The 23,893-nt window shown below is 33.1% G+C and overlaps 2 protein-coding genes across 2 annotated transcripts; both read left to right on the top strand.

The window, feature by feature from the left end:
- The first annotated feature begins 780 nt into the window (after positions 1-780).
- LOC133171605 (uncharacterized) lies at positions 781-3,518 on the top strand. The gene is made up of 4 exons (XM_061306392.1): positions 781-1,269; positions 2,542-2,727; positions 2,876-2,993; positions 3,248-3,518. The coding sequence occupies exons 1-4, from the start codon at positions 1,188-1,190 to the stop codon at positions 3,516-3,518; spliced, it is 657 nt and encodes a 218-aa protein (XP_061162376.1). The 5' UTR covers positions 781-1,187.
- A 10,116-nt stretch (positions 3,519-13,634) lies between these two features.
- LOC133205361 (uncharacterized) lies at positions 13,635-23,257 on the top strand. Its single transcript, XM_061341159.1, has 5 exons — positions 13,635-13,705; positions 16,320-16,913; positions 17,309-17,491; positions 20,937-21,039; positions 22,295-23,257. The coding sequence occupies exons 1-5, from the start codon at positions 13,648-13,650 to the stop codon at positions 22,788-22,790; spliced, it is 1,434 nt and encodes a 477-aa protein (XP_061197143.1). The 5' UTR covers positions 13,635-13,647; the 3' UTR covers positions 22,791-23,257.
- Positions 23,258-23,893: the final 636 nt, after the last annotated feature.

Genomic DNA, 23,893 nt, shown 5'->3' with positions numbered 1-23,893 from the left:
GCATCTGCAACGTTGTGATAATAAGTCACTACACGCATGTAACGTTATATATGTACATGCAGTTTCCTTAACACATGCATATTTTAATCAACAAAAGATGTTGAAACTCAGTAGCTTAAATATTATGTCATTTTAGGATATTTATGGCCATTGTATAGTTGACATTCTACAGCTTGAGTATCTCTGACCTTTTATCAGTAAATATTTTTTTTTAATTAGAAATCATCTGAGCATAATGAAAATTCGAATAAATTAAAAGTCGAATATCTTGGATATGGGGTAACCCATATATCTGTTCTTGTTATACTACGGGTGTTATACAATGCATAAACTATTATATTATCATCATAAAACTAGTTTGGTCATTTTTGGGGATTATTTTTGTATGAATGTAAACAAATTATTGTGTGATGTATTTTGTCGATATTTGAAATAATATTTTATAGTTTGAATTTTAATACTAAATAAAGATTTTGATAGAATATAACAAAATTGCTACTGTTATTATTTCAAAATTTGTGTACTGCAAAAGATGACAAAGCATGGATATGCCATGTACCCTTTCTTCACAGAGAAAAATATTGCTCTGTCATCATGATACCAGGAACCTGAAAAATACCAAAGAAAAACAATAATGGATGTCTTTTTTTCACTTAAGCATCTAATTTTTTTTTTTACCTGTGAAGTGTTAAAAATACTTTTCATACCTTCTAGAGTACTTTTAAACTCAGTTGTGTTTGGAACAACGATATCGTCAGACATCTGCACAGGTGTACTAGGTGCAATGTTTTAATATGTTCCCTGATCTTATCCATATAAGGAAGCCATTCTGGTCTTCGTGTCCCTAAGAAGAACAATGTTCCATTATACGGATGTAACTTGATAGAAATATCACAATGGAAACCTCGTTCTGCAAAATACAAAGATCATCTCATGGGCCATTGTTTCTGGAGAGGAGGCAGTCATCCAATGCATTCCACATAACGTATATCATTTTTAAAAATCTCATGACTCCGTAACTGTCAAAAATATAAGTAAACAGTTAAACATGAGATTATATTGAGGAGCTGAATTTTATGTGTGGGTTGTTCTGATTTCATGTTTCATGATTCATTCTTTGACATATAAGATGTCTGCGGTGAAAACACCATCTCTCATTCATCCAGGTGTTCACATCAAAGAAAGTCATGAACGTATGTGCTCTTTCCATTTCAATTTTTCTGTTTATTTTATGGAAAGTAGGAGTTTGTTTTTCAAACCCTCTACAAGGTAAGGAAATCATACACGTACTGCAAATTTATCAACAGAAAGTTAACAAAAGTTTTTTGGGGGAAGGGGGGGGTGTCTTGATTACTCTGCCTTTACTGAGTGTTCGCTTTTTACATGTTTGATAAAACTTCGTTTACAATATGGCTCATGACCTATCTAGGCAGAAGATGAGCCATGGTTTTTATGTACATGTACGAAGATCGTCCCAGAAAAACGCAAAGTTTTTGAATATTTCATAAACTACCTGACCAAAATTATTCATTTTTTTATAGTGTTTGTAAATGGAATTTTCGCCATTTTGACAAAATATTGTAAGGTTGTAATGTCATTTGCATGTGGAAGCGGCAATATTAAGAGTGTTTGATATCGGTGGTCGGCGCAACTCAAATTTTTGACTTTTAAAAATAACATTGCCATTCTTTTCTTTAAGACGAAGCTATGCGGAAATATCGGTGACAAAATTTATATCCCTAAAATCTTTATGACCTGGAGTACTAATTCAATAATTTTGGCACCATAAATGACAAAAATATGGTGTGATATGCATAAACATTTTTCGTTTGATATTTTCAAAAATGGCGACGTCGGGCGATAAAGCGGCCCACCAAATTATCATTCAGTACTGCATCCTGTAGATACAGGAAAGAGATGGAAACAAACACATGTCTCGGACACTGTTTCATATCCGGCAAAAGAGGTTCAATGATAGCTGGACTGATTACCTGGTGGAAAAGTGTTTGGAAGATCAACAAAAATGATGACAATTAAACTGAAAAGTCAGGAGCTGGACGTCAAAAAGGGGACCACCGTTTAACTGTGCGAGCAGTTAGGCCTATGATCAGGGTTGGGAAATTGTTTATTTAAAGAATAAATTCTCTTGGTAGTTCTAGTCTGTGTGAGAAGGATAAATCGGTGAGAAAAATGTTAGTTATAGATATATATTTTTTTTTAAATTTCGAAGTAGGATTAAACAATGTTGATTATGTTGCATGCTAATTTTTAATTTTATAGTATTAAAGAAGCAAAATATATTCAAAATGTTCGCGTTTTTCTGGGACAACCCTCGTACAATACAGAACATATATAACTGCTTTCTTTCGAAGGCTCAATAACATTGACCCGTTGTCGTACAATAGCAATTCTGCCACTTACATATCTAAAACTAGAATCTTTGTTTATTTGTATACATGTTTTCTTATTATCATCTACTAGTATTTCAGAACAATATTAAATCATGCATTCCTTTCTAATGCTGTTAAATTCTCATTGAAGATATTACCTGTCCAAGCGATATCCCAAATGGAGTTCTTGAAATAAACTGCACAGGACACGTCGGTTCCTATTGTGAAGTCATCTGTAAGGATGGTTTCCGACTGCACGACGATGTTCTGGGGATATACTGCAATAGAGACGGGAGATGGTCAGTCATAGAAACAAAAATATGTCAGAGAATTCAAGGTACACTTCCTCTGATACATTTATTATCTTGCATTTTAATTAAATTACCTTTTTACTTTATAAAAACAAGATAATTTTAAATGTGTTTAGGGTTGATTCAATACTTTAGATTATTAAAGATGCATAATTCATTGCATACGTACAACAGAAACCGTCCTGGAGAAATCATCACTGAATACAGAGGCTGTTCTGGGCGGAGCTGCTACAGGATTCCTCAGCGTCTTCCTTGTGTACATTGTTGTTATGATGGTCAAACAAAAAATAAAGTAAATATCAGATTAATATCGTAAATAAATTATTTTGCGTTTCTAAACAAAAAATTACAACATCCAAAAAGTAAATATTGTGTTAGAGTAGAACATTTGGTAGAATTAGTGAAGTCGCAAGATAGTTTAAAATAGTCAGATTTGAACTAAAAAATAACACTTTTTTTAAAAGAAGGAAATGCTCATTTCTTATCATATGACTAAAAATGTTACTTTTAAAAGTATATTATATGGGGTTTTACAATGTTTTTAAGGAAGTTGAACGATAGTGATGACTTCTCTCTACAAAGACGACCGGGTGAAGAAAGCGCACGGCGGAACGACTACTTAGAAACTGTGAGCTTTATATCGCCCACCTCTGAGCAGTCTACTCGTGTAAACGAAGTGGGACTTGACAGAACAGAGGCAAAAACAAAGGACGAATTGAAGAAACCAGGAAGAAATGTTCCCTGTAGCCACGAAAAGAAAAAGAAGCATCATCTTTATCACAACGTGTTTAAGAAAGGAGCGTATGAAAACGTATAAAAATAACGAATTCTCTGTGTTATTTTAATAAATAAACCATTGGTGTTTGTACATGTATTTCTTTTCGTCTTAATTTAAAATAAAGCATACTTGATAAAGTGAATACATGTATACATGTACACGAGAAAAGATGAATTTTGAAGTACATGTATTTTAAAATGCTAAAATCAGATAGATATCTTTCATTGTATATGGTAATAGTTGGTTTAACATGAGTACGTTGCTGGCATATACACACTTGTATTTGAAGTCTTTGCGTGATGGAAAAGATATTTAATAGAAAGGAAAGACAATTATAGTAAAACTAACTCCAATATTCAATAATGAAATTGAAAGCAGAATAAGCAGCTTCTAGCTCTTTTAAAACTTTTCAAAATTTCTAATTTTCATAAATTTAATCTTAATTTTGTTTCCACGGCAATGGCAACCATAATACTCATTATACTATGCAAAATGAAATACCCATAGAGGTAAAAATTACCCCCCCCCCTCCCCGCTCTTTGTGCCATAGTGTTCCATCATCCGATTCGGTTTTTTTCTTTCAGAAATGTAAAAAAAAAATACTCTTTTAATACTTCAAGAAAAAACAGCTGGGCAGTTAAAGGGGAAAAGGCAGCTTTAAAATTTTAAAGTTTCCTCTGTTTACGTGGCAATCATCGCTGCTATGAATATTTTAAATGTTTAGCTCACAGCTAGACTAGTTGTCCTTCTGAATTTGTTTGGGGCAACATATTAATGTGTAAAAGTGGATTACAAGTCGTCTGACTCAAACTTTGGCAATAGCTATATTAAAATAATTAAATAACTGCATACGAGTTTAAATTATGGGCATTAAGTGCATAATAATATCTAGGGGGGATCTTTTCATGCATCAGTTATATTCGAAAACTCTGTTGAAAGAAATCGAAGTTCATTTGGACGTAATAGTTGCTAGCAAAAATGATGTGATGCATAGAGTTAAATGCTGGATGTAAAACTACAGAACAAATATTTTTCCTTGTTGAGTTCTGTATTGAGCATCATATGCTGGTCTTATGTGGGCCAATTCAGACTCGAAAGCATACAGCTTGAATCTGCAAAAATGGTTAGGGGGGAGAAAATAATAATTATATATTTGTTATTGAAAGAAAAAGAATGATTAGCTATCAAAAAAGGAAAAAGATTACAAAATTATCATGAAATTCACCTGATTACTTAAAAATTACAAAATTATCAAGAAGTTCACCTGATTACTTGTTGTATATTACTTCAGGGTATGGTTTATCATAGGTATACGGTGAAAAATTCTTGAATAGGATGTAAAACAACATAAATCAATCATAGCCATCATTAAAACACTATGCAAAACAATTAATTCCAAGAAATGCAAAATAGTGGTGAACTTTGCTATCAATCCTAGAACTGAATCCTTGTTATCGACCTTCAAATCATACTTAAATATGAATCTAACTTTGTAAGAGGGTGAGGTAGGATTGCCAAATTCTGCATACAAATCTCACTCATGCAAATGTAGTTCTCTGAATTCACTTATCTCTCTGAATTAACTTATCTTCCGTAGAAATATGTATAACTCATCTATGTCCCCCGCTTTCGCTGAAAGTGGGGGATATTAAATTGGGTCTATCTGTCCGTCCGTCCGTCTGTATTTCTGTTTGTAACACTCTCGTTTCCGCGCGATATCTCGAGAACACTTTGAGCTTTCGCAATGAAATTTTGCATAGCAACTCCCTGTGTTCTAAAGAAGAACCCTATTGATTTTGAGGTCAAAAAGTCAAAGGTCAAGGTCATAAATTTTGTCTTTTTAACACTTTCGTTTCATAAGTTTTAAAATCATAAGTTTTAAATGTTGCAAAAATTCATTCTCGGTTTCCTTACTAATACTTTGTAGTCCAATTATGTCTTTTTCTAACAAAAATACTTCAAGGTCGTTTATGTACATAGAAAATAAAAAAGGTGACAGATTTTCTCCTTGTTTTACCCCGACATTACATTCGAAAAATCCCGAGGACATACCATTTTGTTTCACTAAAGATTTAATTCCCATGTACATATTTCTTATGTAACTAAAACATTTTCCATTTATTCCATTTTTTGAATAGCTTATTCTCCATACAATGTCAAATGCTGCTTAAAATCAATGAATGCACAAAAAAGTGTCTTTTTTCTTTTCATGAGAATATCAGATAAAAATTGCAAAGTCAAAATATGGTCTAGTGCTGAGAAATTTTTCCTAAATCCTGTTTGATTATTATTTAGAGGGTCAACCTCGTTTGCATAAACTTCAAGTCTATTTGCCAATATGCGGGTAAAAAGCTTGCTTAGACAGCTTAACAAAGATATGTGACGGTAATTTTCAGGCTGGGTTGGGTCGCCCTTATTCTCATAAATTGGTCTAACAATACCAATTAACCATTCATCTGGAACATAGCCACTATCAAAAATTATCATTAAAGACCTTCTTATATAAAGGTAAAAAAGTTGACAATGTTGTATGAATATGTTCATTTTCAATGTTTTCATACCCTGCAACTTTACCATTTTAAAGTTTCTGAACAGCCGCTTTTATTTCCTTTTCGCCAATTTCACAATTGATAATACTGTTTTTTAGGTTTTCATTATCATTAACATAATTGGTAATACCTTCATTCATTTCTTTTAAAAATTGGAACATATCATGAATATCAACAGTGCATTTTTTATCTTGACTTGATGCATTTAAAATTCTCCAATAGTCTTTCGGGTTTGTTGAACGCAAGCGGACAAGTTCGTGAGTTAAATTTTTTCTATAACCCTATAACTCCCTATGGCCTTTTTCGCCCCTCTCAAAGTGTCCCGCCCCGTTTTTTTTTTAAATTTATTTATCCAGGGGCATGTGGAGAGTTATTACGTATAATACGGGTTGTCGGCGGACTTTAGAAAAAGAAGAAAAAGAAAATTTCAACATACATATGGACGGGTGAGAAAAGAAAAAAAAATATTTTGTTTTCTGGAGGTAAAAAAAAATTGAGTCGGGCCATTTTAGCCAGTCGGTCGGGAGAAGGTTAACAAACATTTTTTAAAAGATGGCCTTGGCTTGTCTTCAAATCATGCACTGCAGTCATAGAATTTCTAACATGTTTTCTACCTCCTTCCCCAGTCCTTTTCATAATTTAAGGAGGAATGCCACACCAAAATTTTATTTAATAGATCTTTAAGACATCCCTTTTAAACTATGGTTGCAGCATTGAAAGACTGATATTAGCTCTCAATTATTTAATACGATTTTTCGGGTATTTTTTCTGAGATAATGAAAAAAAAAAGTTTTATTTGCAAAGATGCTTATTAAAAAAAATCAGATTTGTTGTAAATCGGGAAACGCTTTCACTCATGTACACAACCTTTCTTACACCCCACCTAGAATATGCTTCCTTGGTGTGGGGTGGATGTAATGTAGGTAATAGCAAAAAATTAGCTCTTAACTCTATTAGCTCTAAAGATGCACTATACTTTGAATCTGGATGGGAACTATTACATGAAAGAAGAAAAAAATACTAGATTATCTACAATAACGAAGTTCCTGAATATCTAACTGATATAATCCCAAATTTGCTTTGTAATTCATCAAGTTACAGTACGAGAAATCCATATAACTATAACATACCTAAATGCAGATTGCAAACACATAAGTCAGCTGTCATCCCCCTTGTTATTGACGAATTGAACTCAGTACCTCTTATTGTAAGAAATTCTTCCTCATTGTCTATCTTTAAAAAGTCCATTTCTTACAATAAACCTATGCCACCCTCTTATTTCAGTTTCGGGATTGATGTAATGTGATTTTGAGTCCCCTATGTTCTGGTTGGGATCAGTTCAAATTTCGATCGGGATTGGCCAAAATTTAAAAAAATTAATTTTTCTAAAATTTGGCATTTTCATTTTAATTTCTTTTTAAAATATGATTGTCTAGCAGCATATTCATTGTAGCTGTGACTTGTTTTTTGAATATATTATCCATAGGTTTCGAAAATATTCGCAAATGCTGTGTTTTATTTTCATAGATATTTTTTAAGTAAAAAAATTAAAATGTCCAGCTTGCTTTTGTTCAGATATTTTATTAGATATTCATTTTCTGCATTTATGAATAGCAAATTTTTAACTTTAAAACGTCTTATTTGCAAATAAAATCTTTTTTTTCTTTCATTTTCTATGAAACATTTGGGAAAAAATCTTATAAAATAATTGAGAGCTAATATCGGCCTTTTAATGCAGAAACCATAGTTTAAAGGGGATGTCTTAAAGATCTATGAAAAAAAATTGGTGTGGCATTCCTTCTTAAATTCTTCCTTCAGACTTAGAATTAAATGCCTACTTCAAGTGTTTTACAATTTATACACTTTATCTCTATAATGTTATGTACAGTACATGTAGATTGAGGAGGGTTCCTATGCGCGACAGAGGCAACTTTGGTACAATTTTTTAAGCCCACGATTTGCTTGACTTTTTTTTTTTTTTTTTTGATCGAATGGCTCTATTACTTAAGTGAATGGTTTTAGTTTTCCCAGAAGCTTTGCTAGGGCCTTTAATAAGGTGAACATTTACTCAAATTACGTTGATAGCCCAACGGTTAACCATTTAACACTGTCCATTCAAAACCGTTTAGTGCATGTAGAAATCTATGGTTAGCAGAGTCGAACCATGCAACAAGTAAAGATTATACATAGTTTTATTAAGAGTACGTATTTGAACAAACACCAAACGAACGTTTATATGCACTAAGAAAATATGATATACCGGGTAATCCGTAGAACAACGAGTGAGTCATGATGCAAGTGCATTTTGGTTAACATTGAAAGCAACGACACGAGGTCTGAACAAGATAAAAATTATGAAAATATAAACTGAAAACTTACAAGGGAAAAGGATAGTGAATGTCAAACCCTTATTACATACTAGATCAAATAAAGGATATTTATAGACCTCCTCTCTGCATGTGGATAATTTATGGCATTAGCCGCACATCTATTTTTCATAACGGTACAACAAATAATATCCAACTTAGATTTCAAGCTGACAAATGTTCCTTGCATGTTAGTAAGCATATAAATATTGTTTTCCAAGCATATAAAATTAAATGCGCAAACATATAACGCAATGAACAAATTGTGAACAGGGAAGCAGTATTTTTTGTTGTTTGAAGTTATCGCTCCTAAAATTTTAAATTACATTCATTTTTTTGCAAAAATAAACAAATTTGCCAAATCCAATTTAAAGTAAAAAGATCAAGAATAAACATTTTATAATTTCTTTTCTACTAACAGTAAGAATCTTGTCTTTATTCTGGAATAAGTATTTTTTCCATTAATTTTATTGTAAAAAACTTTGAAACATCTATGTATTATGCATTTATATTAGTTTTTTTCACATGGACTAATAATAAATGAGTCAGACAGTCAAAAAAAAAAAGAGAGAGGGAGATAGTGGAGAGAGAGAGAGGGGGGGGAAGTGAATGAGGAGTGGGAGGAGAGAGATGTGAGAGAGAGGAGAGAGTGGGGGAGAGAGGAGAAAGAGGGGAAGGAGAGAGAGAGAGGGATGAGGGAGATAAGAGTGAGAGAGAGGAGAGAGATGTGAGGGGGAGAGAGAGTGGGGGAGAGGGAGAGAAGTTGGGGAGAGAAGGCGAGGAAGGAGGGAGAGAAAGTGGGGAGAGAGAGGGAGTGGGGAGGGGAGAGAGAGGAATAGGGGGAGATTTGGAGAGGGAGGGAGAAGGATAAAAGATATTACTGTGTATACACTGTGTTTAACACCTCTTTCTTTGTAAAAAGCCTCATTTTGTGAAGGCTTTGTTGAACTAGCAAACAACAAAAGACACTGTTAAAGGTTTTGAGCTAATCACGTTTTTTGCCCCTGATTTCGAAGGTCAGAAGCATATCGATTCAGTCCTGTGTGATATTTTTAACATTTATATATTTCACATATTTTAATCTTCCCTATATTTTTATGAGAAGAAGTTTAAGACTTCATTCATAGAAATTAAAAGATAATTATGAGATGAAATTTTCTTAACAATCGCTATTTTTAAAACTAATTGGGAAGAGTTTTAAAACGTTAATCTAATGAAGAAAGAAGACTTTATTTTGATTTTTTGCACATTTAGATAATTAAAACTGTGGAACCTGAAAATTTTTAAGTTATTATTATTAAGGTATTTAATCCCTAACAGCAAAAGATTCAATGAAATCGAATACATATCAGATGTGTAGGTATTGAATACTCAGTATATTTAGCCATAATTCCCATTTATTACTATAAGCATGGAAGGATGGGATCTGTCCTAATTTATGATCTTGAATTTTGGAAAGAGTTATCTGTTTTTAATTAATAAAAAAATTAATCTTAAAAACTTGTCTGGTAAAAAAAAAAGTTTTCAATTGTCATTCTATTTCTAATGTTTAATGCATCTTTCTACCACAATATTTATTGATATTATTATTTGAATTTTTAAAAAAAATTTCTTGTCCCCATAGACTTCAAAGCAATTTTGTTAATTAACTACTGCTTAGTAAATTACATTTTTGAAACTTTCTCTTGGTAAATCCTTTTGTACTATAAAATGCTTTAAATTAATATCAAAGTATTATGTACATGATGAATAATTAAGGATAGAGAATTTGGTCCTATTAATTAGGGATGGAAAACCTTATATGTGATAAAAGAATTCAAAGAAAGCGTGTATTCTTGTTCTAATAGTCAAAGAACATCATTATAGCCTTATTATGTTTTCCTTTAAGGAGGCTGGGGGGTCAACAAATTAACCACCAGATTTAACTTAATTTTTTAGATATGATATCTTAAGCTGTCAACTATCATTTGGCAAAGAAAAATTTCAAAAATTTTAGTTTTAAAATTTGATCATTTTCTACATCTTCATATGGAGCTCTTCTTCTAAAGGAGATCAATATAGTCTAAAAATGGCCACAACCCCCCAGCCTCTTTAAATTGGATAAGCCACCTTGTGTTATTTATGTAAAGTATAGTAATACCTTTTAATTTTGTTATTTAAACTTTAAAGCTTTTAGAAATGACCACTTTGTGATTGTAATAACCCCTATGTATTTGCCTAACAAAAAATTTCTTTATAAACCATATTTTATCAAAAAATGACAGAGGGTCATTCTACTGTGTCATTTTTCTACAATCCACACGGAAACAATGACCCAAAGGCCATAATTTCTACGAAAACGTGGGTCATTTTTCTACGTAGAATATTGACCAGGGGGAGTCTAATTTCTAGACAGAAAAATGATCCCCGGTTAATATTCTACGGGGGTCACTTTTTTTCGTTACATCGGGTTCAAATCCCGGACCATAATTTTTTTTTTTATTTACTAAATGATAGTATTCAACATGTGAAATGAAAAAGTTCTTACGTTTGGCGTGTACAAACTCCTAAAATCATTATTAGAGTGTGATAAATATTTTATATAAAAAGATTCTTCTATACACATATTAAAGAAAAAGCAATCAAATATTTATAACCATATTGGCATTTTCCCCCCTTTTGTATACATGTATACATTTAAAAATTCTACAAATCCAGGGGGGGGGTCCCGATCCCCCCTCCCCCGAACTGTGCATGCTCTTCTTTTTTCCCTAAGCGGGGGACACAAATTCTCTGAATTAGCTTGTTTCTTCTTGTGGTGCGATTACAACTACCAAGCATCTTCTTATACACTTATTATTTTCTTAAAGCAATATGAGCTGCAATTTTGATGTCCAAATTCTTGTTGTTGCAATATTGTACTTAACTATTTCAATAACAGAAAAAGTGAACGTTTATAAACTTATGTTGTTAATTTTTGCGATGGAAGTACTATTTATAAGCTTTGGTTGAAGTAAAATTACATTATTGTCATTCTGTACAATATTGATTTTTTTATATAATACTATATATTGCACAGTATAGAAATCTTTCTTCTGAAACAATTTAAAACTTTATTATAGTCTAACTGATCATGAAAGTTTGTCACATACAGATTTATCATAACAGCACATTTTAACAGAAAATAAATTTTTCAAAATGCAGCTCGTTGCTTTAAAGAATAGACGAATCCACACTGAGAATCCCCCTCCCCCAATAAGTGTTGACATACTACTTTGTTGTTTCAAATTCCTTCGGAAATAGGAAAATACAAATGTTTTCTTATTGTTTAAAGTTTTTCAGGTTGAAAAGAACATTTTATCAGGGAAAATCTAATTATAGTATGTGATCTCTTAAGGATGCTTCTGCTATCTGAGAGACTTGTTTTTTTTTTATCCCAAGTCCAGTCTGACTGGACACAATGTAAAAAAGCATTTCCTTTCGTGATTTTCACTTTGTTGGATTTATACTAAACAGTGGGGTGCTTTATGCTTTTTTATGCCCCCGTGTCGAAGATTCGGGGGTATATAGTTTTTGCCTTGTCTGGCTGTTTGTGTGTCAGTCTGTTTGTCCGCAAAAAATTATTATTGCCCGTAGTTTTTGATTGTTGGAGCTATGGCTTTCATATTTCACATGTGTATTGCTTGAGACAAGACCTTTCTTTGGATACTATCATATTTGACCTTGATCTTTGAGTTTGACCCATTTTTGCAAAATTTTATCCAACTTCAACATTGGCCGTAACTTACGAACAGTTGGTGCTAAGGTTTTCATACTTCACACGTGTAGTCCTTGTGACAAGACCTTCCTTTGGATACCAACAACTTTGACCCTTTCACCTTGACCTAGGAGTTTGACCTACTTAAATTTTGGAAAACTTTAACCTTGGCTTTAACTTTTGAACGGAGAGTGCTTGGATACCATCAACTTTGACCTTGACCTTGGAGTTTGACCTTCTTTAGGAAAACTTTAACCTTGGCCATAACGTTTGAACAGTTGGTGCTAGGGCTTTCATATTTAACATGTTTATTCCTTGTGAAAAGAGCTTCCTTTGTAATCCATTGACCTTGACCTAGGAGTTTTACCTACTTTTGAAAAACTTTAACATTGGTCATAACTTTTGATCGATTGGAGCTACGGCCGTCATATTTCACATGCGCTATTGAAAAACTTTAATCTTTTCCATATCTATTCAATGGTTGCTGCTAGGGTTTTCATATTTTACAGGTATATTTCTCGAGACAACATTTGCTATAAGTTGCCATACGGGGGCATCAGTGTTTCACAAACACATCTTGTTCGACTTGTTTTCCAACTTTATTATAATATTGTTATCTTTCATTGTTCTAAAATGAAGTTTTTTTTATTAGATTGGTTGATTGATTAAATTCTTTAACGCCGTGTCGGCAGTATTTCGGCCATATATTGGGAATTTTTCGATTAGAGAAGAGAAAATATATCGTTATCCCTCATCCCGAAGTAAGGAGTTCATCCTTACGTCGCGGGTTCGAATCCCACTGTGGGACGTGGAGACTGGTCCTTCGGATTAGACCGTATAAACCGAGGTCCCGTGTCGCAGTAGGTGCTGGCACGAAAAAGATCCCTCACTGTTCAATGGTCGTAAGTGCCGAGTATAGGACAAAATTTGCAGCTCTCCACCGGCAAGTGGTGGCGTCTCCATATGAGTGAAACATTCTCGAGAGGGACGTTAAACAACATACAAACCAATTCCTCCACGAGAACTTCAACAAACCCCACAAGTGGTTTCATAGAAAATGACGAGCTTAAATAGAAAATTTCGAATTTGAAAAAAGGGACGTTTGTCAAAATGTTCTTTTTTTTTTCATTCATTTATTAGAACTCAGTGACCCGCTATTATGCGTATTCTAAATAGACCATCATGTACAATTGCACATCATTTAAAATGAAAATACGGTTAATATAAAAATAATCTATAAAGATCTCAGTATTCACTCTTTTTGAAATCAACGACCTCATTGTCCGGGTATTGGAAGACTAATCAAACATATACAAAATCGAACAAAATTCTCGGATTTGTTTTTTTAAACCTGAGTATTCATGAAATAATTTCCTCGAAATGTCAGAAATAGAAACCTTACATCTAAGGGCCATATCCTGTATGGACGCATAGGAAATTAATCCGGTGTTGGAAATAGGGAAGTACAATAATGTGATTTTTATACCAACAAATCACACATTAACTTGATTATTAAAATGTTGGTCGTTATAAATAAGTTGTGGATTATTTCTCTATTGATCAGCCTGTTAGACGGTATATATAATTTACATCTTAATTCTTAGTAACTTTGTGAATAGTAACTGAAATAGATAATTGTTTCTATATAAGGTTAAGACAACATTTTATTGACGTGGAATTTATTATTATTATTTTGATCGGCCAATACTTATTTGAGATAAACTAGCAAATATACTAGTATACTACTACCTGATGTTGTAGAGCAATTCTAGCTGTAAAATTGGTGATAGAAGTTCAATAATTAGTTGTCATCAACATTTTTATTGCTTTCATACAAAGTTAAACTCGAAAGAAGCAGTTGCCAAATTGTTGATTGAACTCGCATTTCAATTCAATGCTAATTTTGTTGTGAACCAAGAATATTTATCATACGTAGCATGTGTGAAGAAAATTATCGAATTTTAAAGTAGATAACACTATAGTGTCATGTTAGGTTGTTATGTTTTATTCTTCGTCAACTTCAAAATGTTAAAGAATATCTTTGAAAATGATATTGCTAAACTTGCAGTCAAACATGTAATATTGGTACACATTATTAAAGGCATTGGCAAGGCTCCTGACTTTAGTATAGACATTTTACAGAACTCTTGAGCAGATGCATTGATACTAAACATGTTATATTCTGGAAAGTTTAACACATGAGGCCACCCTTTCTTTGTTGATTTTGTCAAATCAGTGTTTCTTATATGCCCCCGTAATCGAAGATTTGGACTAGGGTAATGCATTTTACCCTAGTCCGTTTCTACACAGTGTGTTACATTTTTTTCTCCGGAAAACCTTGCCAATGTCCTTAAATTATCATTGTAGTTCCTTCAGAATTATTGACTTTTTAAAATACATTGTAGTGTATATTTTTCTGGTACCTGTAGGTATTTTTGAAAATCACTTGCTATGAAAACATCTTTCTGACAGCTCATTTAATGTCAAACATAAGAATAATTTTCATACATTAAACAAATAAATATGTTAATTACTGGATACATGTGCTAGGAATCAGTTGTTTAGATGTGGAAGTTCAAGAACCCGAAATGAACCCGAAATGGCCTTCCATAATAACCATCATAAATTCATTAATGATGACAAAGTCCCTTTTTACAAAAAAGTAGTCTGATAGGAAAATGATAATAAACGATACATGTCGTTCTTGTATGTTGTAAAGCATATTACCCAAAGAATTCAATAACAAAGAAACCCTAAGATTACACTGCATTCTTAGCTGAAACAATTTAGACGAGACAATTAAACATTTTATACACGTCACTGTCTTATACATGTATGTGGCATAAAAAAATAGAGTGTTCAGAGGAACCCATGTGTCGCCTGCTAAAACATAATTTAAATATAATCAATCTTTTAATTGCAAATTAGCATTACAGTTCAAACAAAGAAAATAAACACTCACGGATAGAGAGACTACTGCGTGATCAAAAAAAAAAACACTCGCGGAGAGAAAAACTATCATAACATATTAATTACAAACAAATAAAAAATAAAATAATGCCTTAACCCCGAAGACTAAAACGAATAATTAAATTGAAATCCGCAAAATAATCATTTATACATATGTGTTTAATTCAACAACCCCTTGGATTCTACTGTCAGCCCACAGCATTGCTTGAAACTACAAACTAAAGTCGGTATACCTATCCCGATTCATTTTGAAAAGTATTTCAATTTAATATTTAAATCAAATAATTCAAATTAAACTTTAAAAAAAACTATTGTATCATAAATATATATCGTTCAATATGAAAGTAACATCATGAGGTCAAAGAACATGTAATAAATGCTAGGTATCATAGTCCTACCTCTAAAAATTCAAAAGACGCAAGTAACGATATTCTGTAAAAGTAGATCAAAGGTCAAGGTCAAAAGGACTACAACGCTGTTGTTTTTCAAATTGTCTTTGACAAGCAATTCTCATGCTAAATAGCACAAAAGTCAAAGAATATTGTTTTTGTTTGTTTATTTATTGTTTAACGTCCCTCTCGAGAATTTTTCACTCATATGGAGACGCCACCACTTGCCGGTGGAGAGCTACAAATTTTGACTTATACTCGGCACTCAGGGCCATTGAGCAGTGAGGGATCTTTTTCGTGCCAGCACCTACTACGACAAGGGACCTCGGTTTATACGGTCTCATCCAAAGGCCCGGTCTCCACGTCCCACAATGGGAAAGAATATTGTGTATATCAGCAATAAGAAATATATTGAAAAGTACGTCAAAGGTCAAGTTCAAAGGTTACGAGGTCAATAACCCTGATATTTAAGAAAAACCATTGTTCAAAGCAATATTTGTCTAAAATATCAAACCCTTCCTCTAACGGTCCTCGATATATAAGGTGCGACAGGTGTGACATACAGACAGACGCCGGACTTTCTCTGCAGGCGACAAATGATGCTTATGAGCCTCTCTCCTTCTAGTCACTAACACTATATGTATAAGATCTGACTCAAGCAAGATTTTTTTTTACACACATGTAAGGATATATCCGTCGTTCTCGTAATGAATTTACAATTTGTCAATCAAACTAATATTACACGTATATAGTAACAAATATTCTTCCTACAACCATTTTCCCTAGAAATTTCTCAATTCAGCGATTCGTATATAATTTTACAATTATAGCCAGAAATAGACAACTAGACATAATCCTGGGCCTTGATGCGTCTAAAAACACCAAGAATGAAGAGGATTTTAATTTTCAACGCGAGTTTTTCAAAGCAGTGACAGAGACCATTTATGACCAAAAGGATGTTAGTATACGTGTAGGAGTGTTTGCTTACGATGACACTATAAGGCTTTATCCAAAGACCAGGATTTGGTCGGATCAAAATAGTACCAAAACAGAGGTGATAGAGAACATAGAAAGTCTAAACTACACAAATGGAAATGACAATCCGTACTTAGATCATGCTCTTCGTTTTGTTTTGGCCATTTTTGATGATGACAGGGCTGAAAATAGAGAAAGAGAATGTAGCGAAAAAGTATTGGTAATGGTGGTCACAGATCAAATAAAAAAATGGAGCGATGGATCAAAAGAATTGGTCAGACTGAAGGAAATGGGGGTTAAGCCATTCTTTATTGCAGTCGGAAACAAAGGCAGGGAAATTAACCTAATTAAAACAGAGAAATACTCATTTTTTACCTCCTTCAAAGAATTGAATTCGCCCAACAACTCTAAGAACTCTTCGGATTTCATAGAAAGAACACTCACTGAAAGTAAGGGAGCCGACTTAATTAGGACGAATTATAGTAAATTATAGAGGGGGAGGGCTGAATGTATTTTGAATGATAACATGCAAAAGCATATGTAAGGCCCTTTACTTTTCATTCTTTTAAGTAAAAAAATGATCATGCAAATATCGTTTGAAATGATAAATAATAAAATAATGATGATATAAAGTGATTAAATAATTATATGTTTCATAAAAATAAATACATCATTTTAATTTAAATTCAAGAGCTTAATTGAAGCATTATGTTTTGGAAAATATTATCAAATGGCTAAAGAGACTTAAAATGACTTGAATGAATTGATATGCAGAACAGATCGTATAAAAATTAATGCTTTTGCCAAAAAAAGTTTCATTGTAATGGTTTTGTATTGTTTTTAGGGATAGGATCCTGCTGTTCATCAACAATCCCGGGAGGTCAGCTAACAGATCCCAAGTGTTCTAAACACATGGGAAATAAATGTAACGTTTCCTGCGATCGCTTTCTAGATACCCAGTTAGTAGTTCAAGGAACTTGCGAGACCAACGGTGTTTGGAGGCATGGTGGACGGGTAATTTGTAAAGGTTATCACATTAATCTTCATTTTATGTCACATGGTCTGTAACTTTGAACGAACAACATGTAGCACACAATATTTGCCATAACGACAAATCTTACAAAATTGATTTTTTTTTTTTTTGACGTAACCATCTTTAAAATGATATAATACCATTATTGTGTATAACAAGTATATATATATTTAAAAAAAAAAGCTTTCCGTCTTTAGCAACAACCTTAAACAGTAAACTGAAATTCAAATACGAGGTCATATTATTTATGAATAGTTCTTGGCTTTGTATTTCTTCAACAGATTTTACAGACATTAGCCCTACCATATAAAAGGACGTGCAAAATAATGTTAGAATACAAAGAATAAACTCAAATTTTGATGTTTGCATTCAATCTCTGTTAACCATGAATATAAACACTTTTTAATAGTTGCTTTGAAAAAAAAATGAAGTATCAATATTTCATTCACTGCAATTTTCTTTTGTTGATTTTGCCATTTTTTTTTTAAAGATTGGAAATCTACAAAAATTAGATCACTTAGAAAATTATCTCCCTTGCCTTAAACAGTATTTCAATTCATGCATTTTCTATCAGTCAAAGGAAAGTGGAAGTGCATAGACCGAAGAATGTAAATTACTCCAACTATGTGTACCGTCTTCCAAAGAAGACGGTAATTATCACGCGAAGTGAAAACACGGTAACACTTTCATTAAAGTGACGTTACAGTGAGGGTACCGACAGGTTATAATGAAATCATAACAATAAAATCAAACCGAGAGCGTCTTTTTGTTAAATTTTAAACATGAAAAATATAAATATACGGATTGTTTTTAGTTTTGTGATTTTTTATGTGTAAAAATCTTGGACTTATTTCATGAAGCGCACTTTTACGCCTTAAAACTGGAGAACAATTCATTAACATTATTTCCTCAATAATAAATGTAACGTCTTTTAAAAGCACTTTCATCATTAAGAATCAGTTCATTAGAACTACATGCATAATCGTGAGGTTTGGGTCTTATAGTGATGGTATAAATTGAGAGGAGGGAGTGTTGGGTGTTGGAGGAATGTCAAATTGTAAATTCTGAATTTACCAAGAGGCAGTAAATACAAAATTTACATTAAGACAGTTTGATATGATGTGAGTCATGAGCAACAGCGCTGTATTTTTTTTTATACAATCCTTCAGAAAACATGCATTTGTGAATATGGTTTCAAAAATTATTTTAAAAAGTCGATGACAATATATAATAATGGGCATATAGAGGCAAATGAAAAGAGACACAGATGGACAATAAATTCGGTCTCCAACTGCTTATAAGAAAATTTACCTAAATATTCAAGAGTATCTTTAGTAAAACCTAAATAAACCGAGTCTAAAATGATAGTTGTAAAGTCAGTTACAAAATCCCTGCTTTTGATCAGAACCTTTTTTTATTTAACATTTGAATAGTGCCGTGCAGCGGTTTCTTTCGCGGGTGCAAAACTTGGCGTTTTGTTTGTTCAAAGGTATGCCAATAATTTTGGCGGAACTTATTTTGGCGGACACTGGGTCCTATGAAGTTGCAAACGGGAAGAAATTCATCAAGATAAGTTTTAGCAAGTTTAATGTACGTTTGAATACCGATTAAGATAAATCTGAGTAAAAGCAAATACCAGATGAAATATATATATTATTTAACAAAAGACTGATCAAAGTTATAAGCTCACCAGAGCTGAAAGCTCAAGTGAGCTTTTCTGATCACCAGTTGTCCATCCGTCCGTCTGTAAACTTTTCACACTTTCAACTTCTTCTCAAGAACCACTGAGCCAATTTTAACCGAAGTTGGCACAGGGCATCATTGGGTAAAGGGGAGTTTAAATTGTTGAAATCAAGGGCAAACCCCTTACAGGGGGAGACAATCAAGAAAAACAAAAATAGGGTGAGGTCATTGAAAAACCATTCTTCTTCTCAAGAACCAATGGACCAAGAAAGCCGACTTATGTGGAAGCTTCCTTGGGAAGTGTAGATTCTAATAGTTCAAATCATGGCCTCCGGGGGCAGGGTGGGGCCACAATAGGAAATCTAAGTTTTACACTGAGATAACAAAATCTTTAAAACTCTTCTCAAGAACCACTGGGTCAGAAAAGCTGAAACTTACGTGGAAGCTTTCTTGGGTAGTGTAGATTCTAAATTGTTCAAATCATGGCCTCCGGGGGTAGGGTGGGGCCACAATAAGTATTACAAGGGGGATCTGGTGAAGAACAGCAGAGCCCAAGTAACTCAGGTGAGCGTCGTGGCCTATGGGTCTGTTCTTTTTCTAGCATTCAGTACTTATAAGCAAGGATGTTAAATAAGCGATTAAAATTTTAGCGTGTTACTTCAAAACCGCTCGTCGCCCGCGTGGCGCATTGGTTAGAGCGTCTGCTCTAGAGTCGCGGAGTAAGAAGTTGATCCTCACGTCGCGGGTTCGAATCCCACTGCGGGACGTGGAGACCGGTTTTTCGGATGATACCGTATAAACTGGGGTCCCGTTTCGCAGTAGGTATTTCCCTCACTGCTCAATGACCCTGAGTGCCGAGTATAGGTCAAAATTTGTAGCCTTCCACCGGCAAGTGGTGGCGTCTCCATACGAGTGATAAATTCTCGAGAGGGGCGTTAAACAGCCAATCAAAACCGCTAAAATGAGCCAAAGTTAGCATCCCGCTAAAATGCCTGCTATACGGTTCTAAACTCCTCACTCTCTCTCATTTGCAGTTTTTAAACAATTTTCCAGAAATGGTTATTTAGAAATAAAGTGATGAATTTCAAATTACTTATACAAATAAAATACTGTATGATATAAAACTTACAATGAATCCCAAAAATCAACACAGAAGCCAATTTTGGACCAATTAAATATTCCTGAATTCAATAAAACAAATTTGTAAAATATTTTTTTTTTAATTCGGTATAATGAACAATTTTTTTTTAAATTATAACGGATTTGTTTAATTCGTTATAACGAATTCAAAAAATTGTTTATTTAATAACAGATTAATTCTTTTCAACGAATTCCAAGATTTGTTAAAAAGAATTAAATTCGTTAAATCGAATTCTTAAATATGTTGTAATGAATTGAATTCGTTAATGGGAATTTGATATTTAAGGCCTAATAGAAAAATAGTTTTGATTTCGATGTAACGAATTATCGAACTCATTTAAGGAAATTTATTAAAATATTTTAAGAATTAGTTTAAATGAATTCAACAAATTTGTTAGAAAAGGTTTAATTCGTTAGAACGAATAAAAAGAAATGATATAATGAATTCGTTTCAACAAATTTGATAATTCGTTATTCGAATTCAAAATTATTCTTTGATAGATATTAAATGGGCTTCCGTAAATTAATTTATGAAATATTGGATAAATGTTTGATACCTCATATGCTGTCAACATTAAATTAAATCTATTTCAGTCTCTTTTATTCCATTAAATAGAATTTGAAGTCCATCCAGTGTCCGTTTTGATTGGTGCTTTTTCGGCGTTGGTGGCCTTCGTACTACTGACACTGTTAGTAGTATATCTCTGCAAACGGAAATGGTACGTCTCTCTCTCTCTCTCTCTCTGAGACTTAAGGTTCATAAACCCTCTGCTCACTCATATAAAATGTTTCTTTAACGCTTATGATTTTCCAAAAGAAAAGTCGTTTTTAAGTAAAATACAAACAATTAAATCATAGCTTGCGGGGCAAAAATTGGACAAAAAAGACACTTCAACTTGACAAGATTATAAAGGAATAATAGACATATATGCCATTAAGAGTTATCTCTCTTATCAGAGTAAGACGAACCTTAATACATTATTGAAGAATGCATCCGATTTAAGTCTACCTTTCATTCCTTTTATATAAGTTTATTAAGTTACTAGTATTTTGCAATATTTCAATCAAAACAAAACAAAACTAAATAGTTGACAAACCATATCCAAATACATTGCACTTGAGTTCAGCGGTTGTTATGTTTTAATATTATGTGTGGGTCCTTGAAATCTTTCACTCATATCTACATTTTTGGACCAAACTTATTCAATAAAGTTTTACTAAAAAATTATATCCATTGTGACATGAAAAATCGTGATGATATCTTCATACACTATTGTATAGTTTTGTAAATATATATAAAATGTGATAATTTTCACCCTTTCACATTTGCAAACAAGTTAGCCCCGTATTATAAAATTATGCGTTTTGGTTAAAATGAAAAAGATGAAGATAACAAACAGTAAGTGATCTAAAAAAAGAAAATCCACAAACAAAACAAATTTGTGAACAGGGCATAAAACAAGGATCCCCAGAAATTTAAGAGGTGGTATCAGGTGCTTAGGAGGAGTAAACATCCCCTGTCGACCGATCACACCCACCGCGAGCCCTAAGGGAAAATAAATACTCCTTTTACTGGACCCCGTGGGAGCTTCAGGAGGTCCCAGACCTAATGTTAACATGTCTTTATCAAACAGCTCATTTATATTCATTGTTAGCATTCCTATCAAAAGCCGTGTGACTGTGGTTTGTAAAATCGATGTAAAGATAAGTTAATCTTTTTTTTTTACTCTCTCCCCCATTTCCGCGTCTAATAAACCTTCAAATATTCATGTAAATGCACCCATTGAAAGATTTGTCAATTTATTGTACTTAAGCCTGCTAAATATATTTGCCAAATCAATAATCAGAGTTTTGGCATAGTCTTATTGTTAACCAAAAGAAGCTCTTTTTCGGCATACTATTTTTAACCTTTTCTCACAATGAAAATAAAAGGACATGAAACTCATACACTATCTTTTTCAATCTGTTTAATAGGGAAAACAAAAAGAAGGCTGACATACCTTCGGCGGTGCAGTCACCAACTCAGCGTTCTGTACGGAACCAGTATTCCGCCTCTACAGCAAAATCTTCATCAAAAGACAGGGAATCAGCGTCATCTGATGATTTGGAAATTGATGACGACGACGAGGAAGAAGCACAGGTGTACGATTACGCTCAAGAGGAGAGCTTAATGTCTCTATCTAAACGCCCCAAAACAAAAAAGAAGAAACCCCAAGTCAATCATGATATACAATTCCTCAAAATAAATGAAATTCCAGAGCAAAATCACAATATATCGTATCCAGGAGAGGTCTATCAAAATACAGAATTTGGTGGTTGTCGTCTGCTGAACATGTCCACAAAATCAAATGCCCCGCCACCATGCTGTGGACCGAGTGGATACGTGGAGTATGAGGGTGAGGAAATTTATCAGAATAATGAGAATGGACACGAGGAGGAACAGGAGGTGTATGTTAACACTACTTTCTGATCTCAGTCAAGCTAAACCTGCCTCATTTAGTTGTATGTGTATCCTTTGGAGAAAAAAAAGAATTTTTATTAATGAAATATGTTATTTTATTTCAGTCAAGCTAAACAAATGCTAATTTAATTGCACGAGTACTTTTATTTCTGTTTAGGATTAAAAAAAATAATAATAAAACATGTGCTTTAATTTGAATCAAGATAAAAATGGCTCATTTAGTTGTATGGATACTTCAATTCCCTGTGTACGAAAAAAGGAGAATATTTTTTTTTTGTATGAAACGAGTACACATCACCAATTGGGGTTCTCTTCTGGTGATTTTATGTATATCTATTGTGAAGTCCATAACACACTGTCCATATAATATATTCGCCTACAAGATAAACTTAAATTAAGAATTCAGTATTTGTAGGACCTAATTTGTGCAAGATTATTAAATGTGTATCATATATAAATATATTTTTTAAAACATGTTCTACTGTGGTTTAATACTGCTCTTTGTTTTAATTGATTCAAAATGTAAAAGTGTATCAATTTCGACAGTTAAAAGTGGTACTGTACATATTCCAGATAACCTTGAAATCATTACATGTACAACAAGCATTCTGAGAGTATTGCATTAGCAATACTAGTCCCCTACCGGCAAGTGTAATCTGATTCCCGCTAAAAATTGAAAATGCCATAATTCCGTCAAAAATCAATGAAGCGGGACGAAATGCAAACTTGATCTATAACTAATCAAGGTTAAGTCACATACCAAAGAACATCTCAATATCTGAAAGCGTTTAGAAGAAAATTGCGGAAAACCCCTAAAAATTGAAAAGGCCGTAATTCCGTCAAAAATCAATGAAGCGGAACGAAATCCAAACTTCAAGATACACTCACATACCAAAAATCAGCTCAATATCTGCAAGCGTTTAGGAAAAAGTGCGGAAAACCAAGTGGGACAGACAGACAGACAGACGGACAGACAGACGGACGGACAGATTCAGAGGAAACCTATAGTCCCCTCCGGTTTCACCGGTAGGGGACTAATAAGAAGTTTAAAAAATAAAATGATTAACAGGCAAAGTAATAAGTTGAAAAAATGGACTTTATCTTGAGAATTC

This window comes from Saccostrea echinata, unplaced genomic scaffold (assembly GCF_033153115.1).
Source record: "Saccostrea echinata isolate AGI-Se365-2 ecotype Australia unplaced genomic scaffold, CSIRO_AGI_Sech_v1 ptg000054l, whole genome shotgun sequence".
In the NCBI taxonomy this organism is placed as follows: Eukaryota; Metazoa; Mollusca; class Bivalvia; order Ostreida; family Ostreidae; genus Saccostrea; species Saccostrea echinata.
This window is presented reverse-complemented; position numbering and strand designations above follow the sequence as displayed.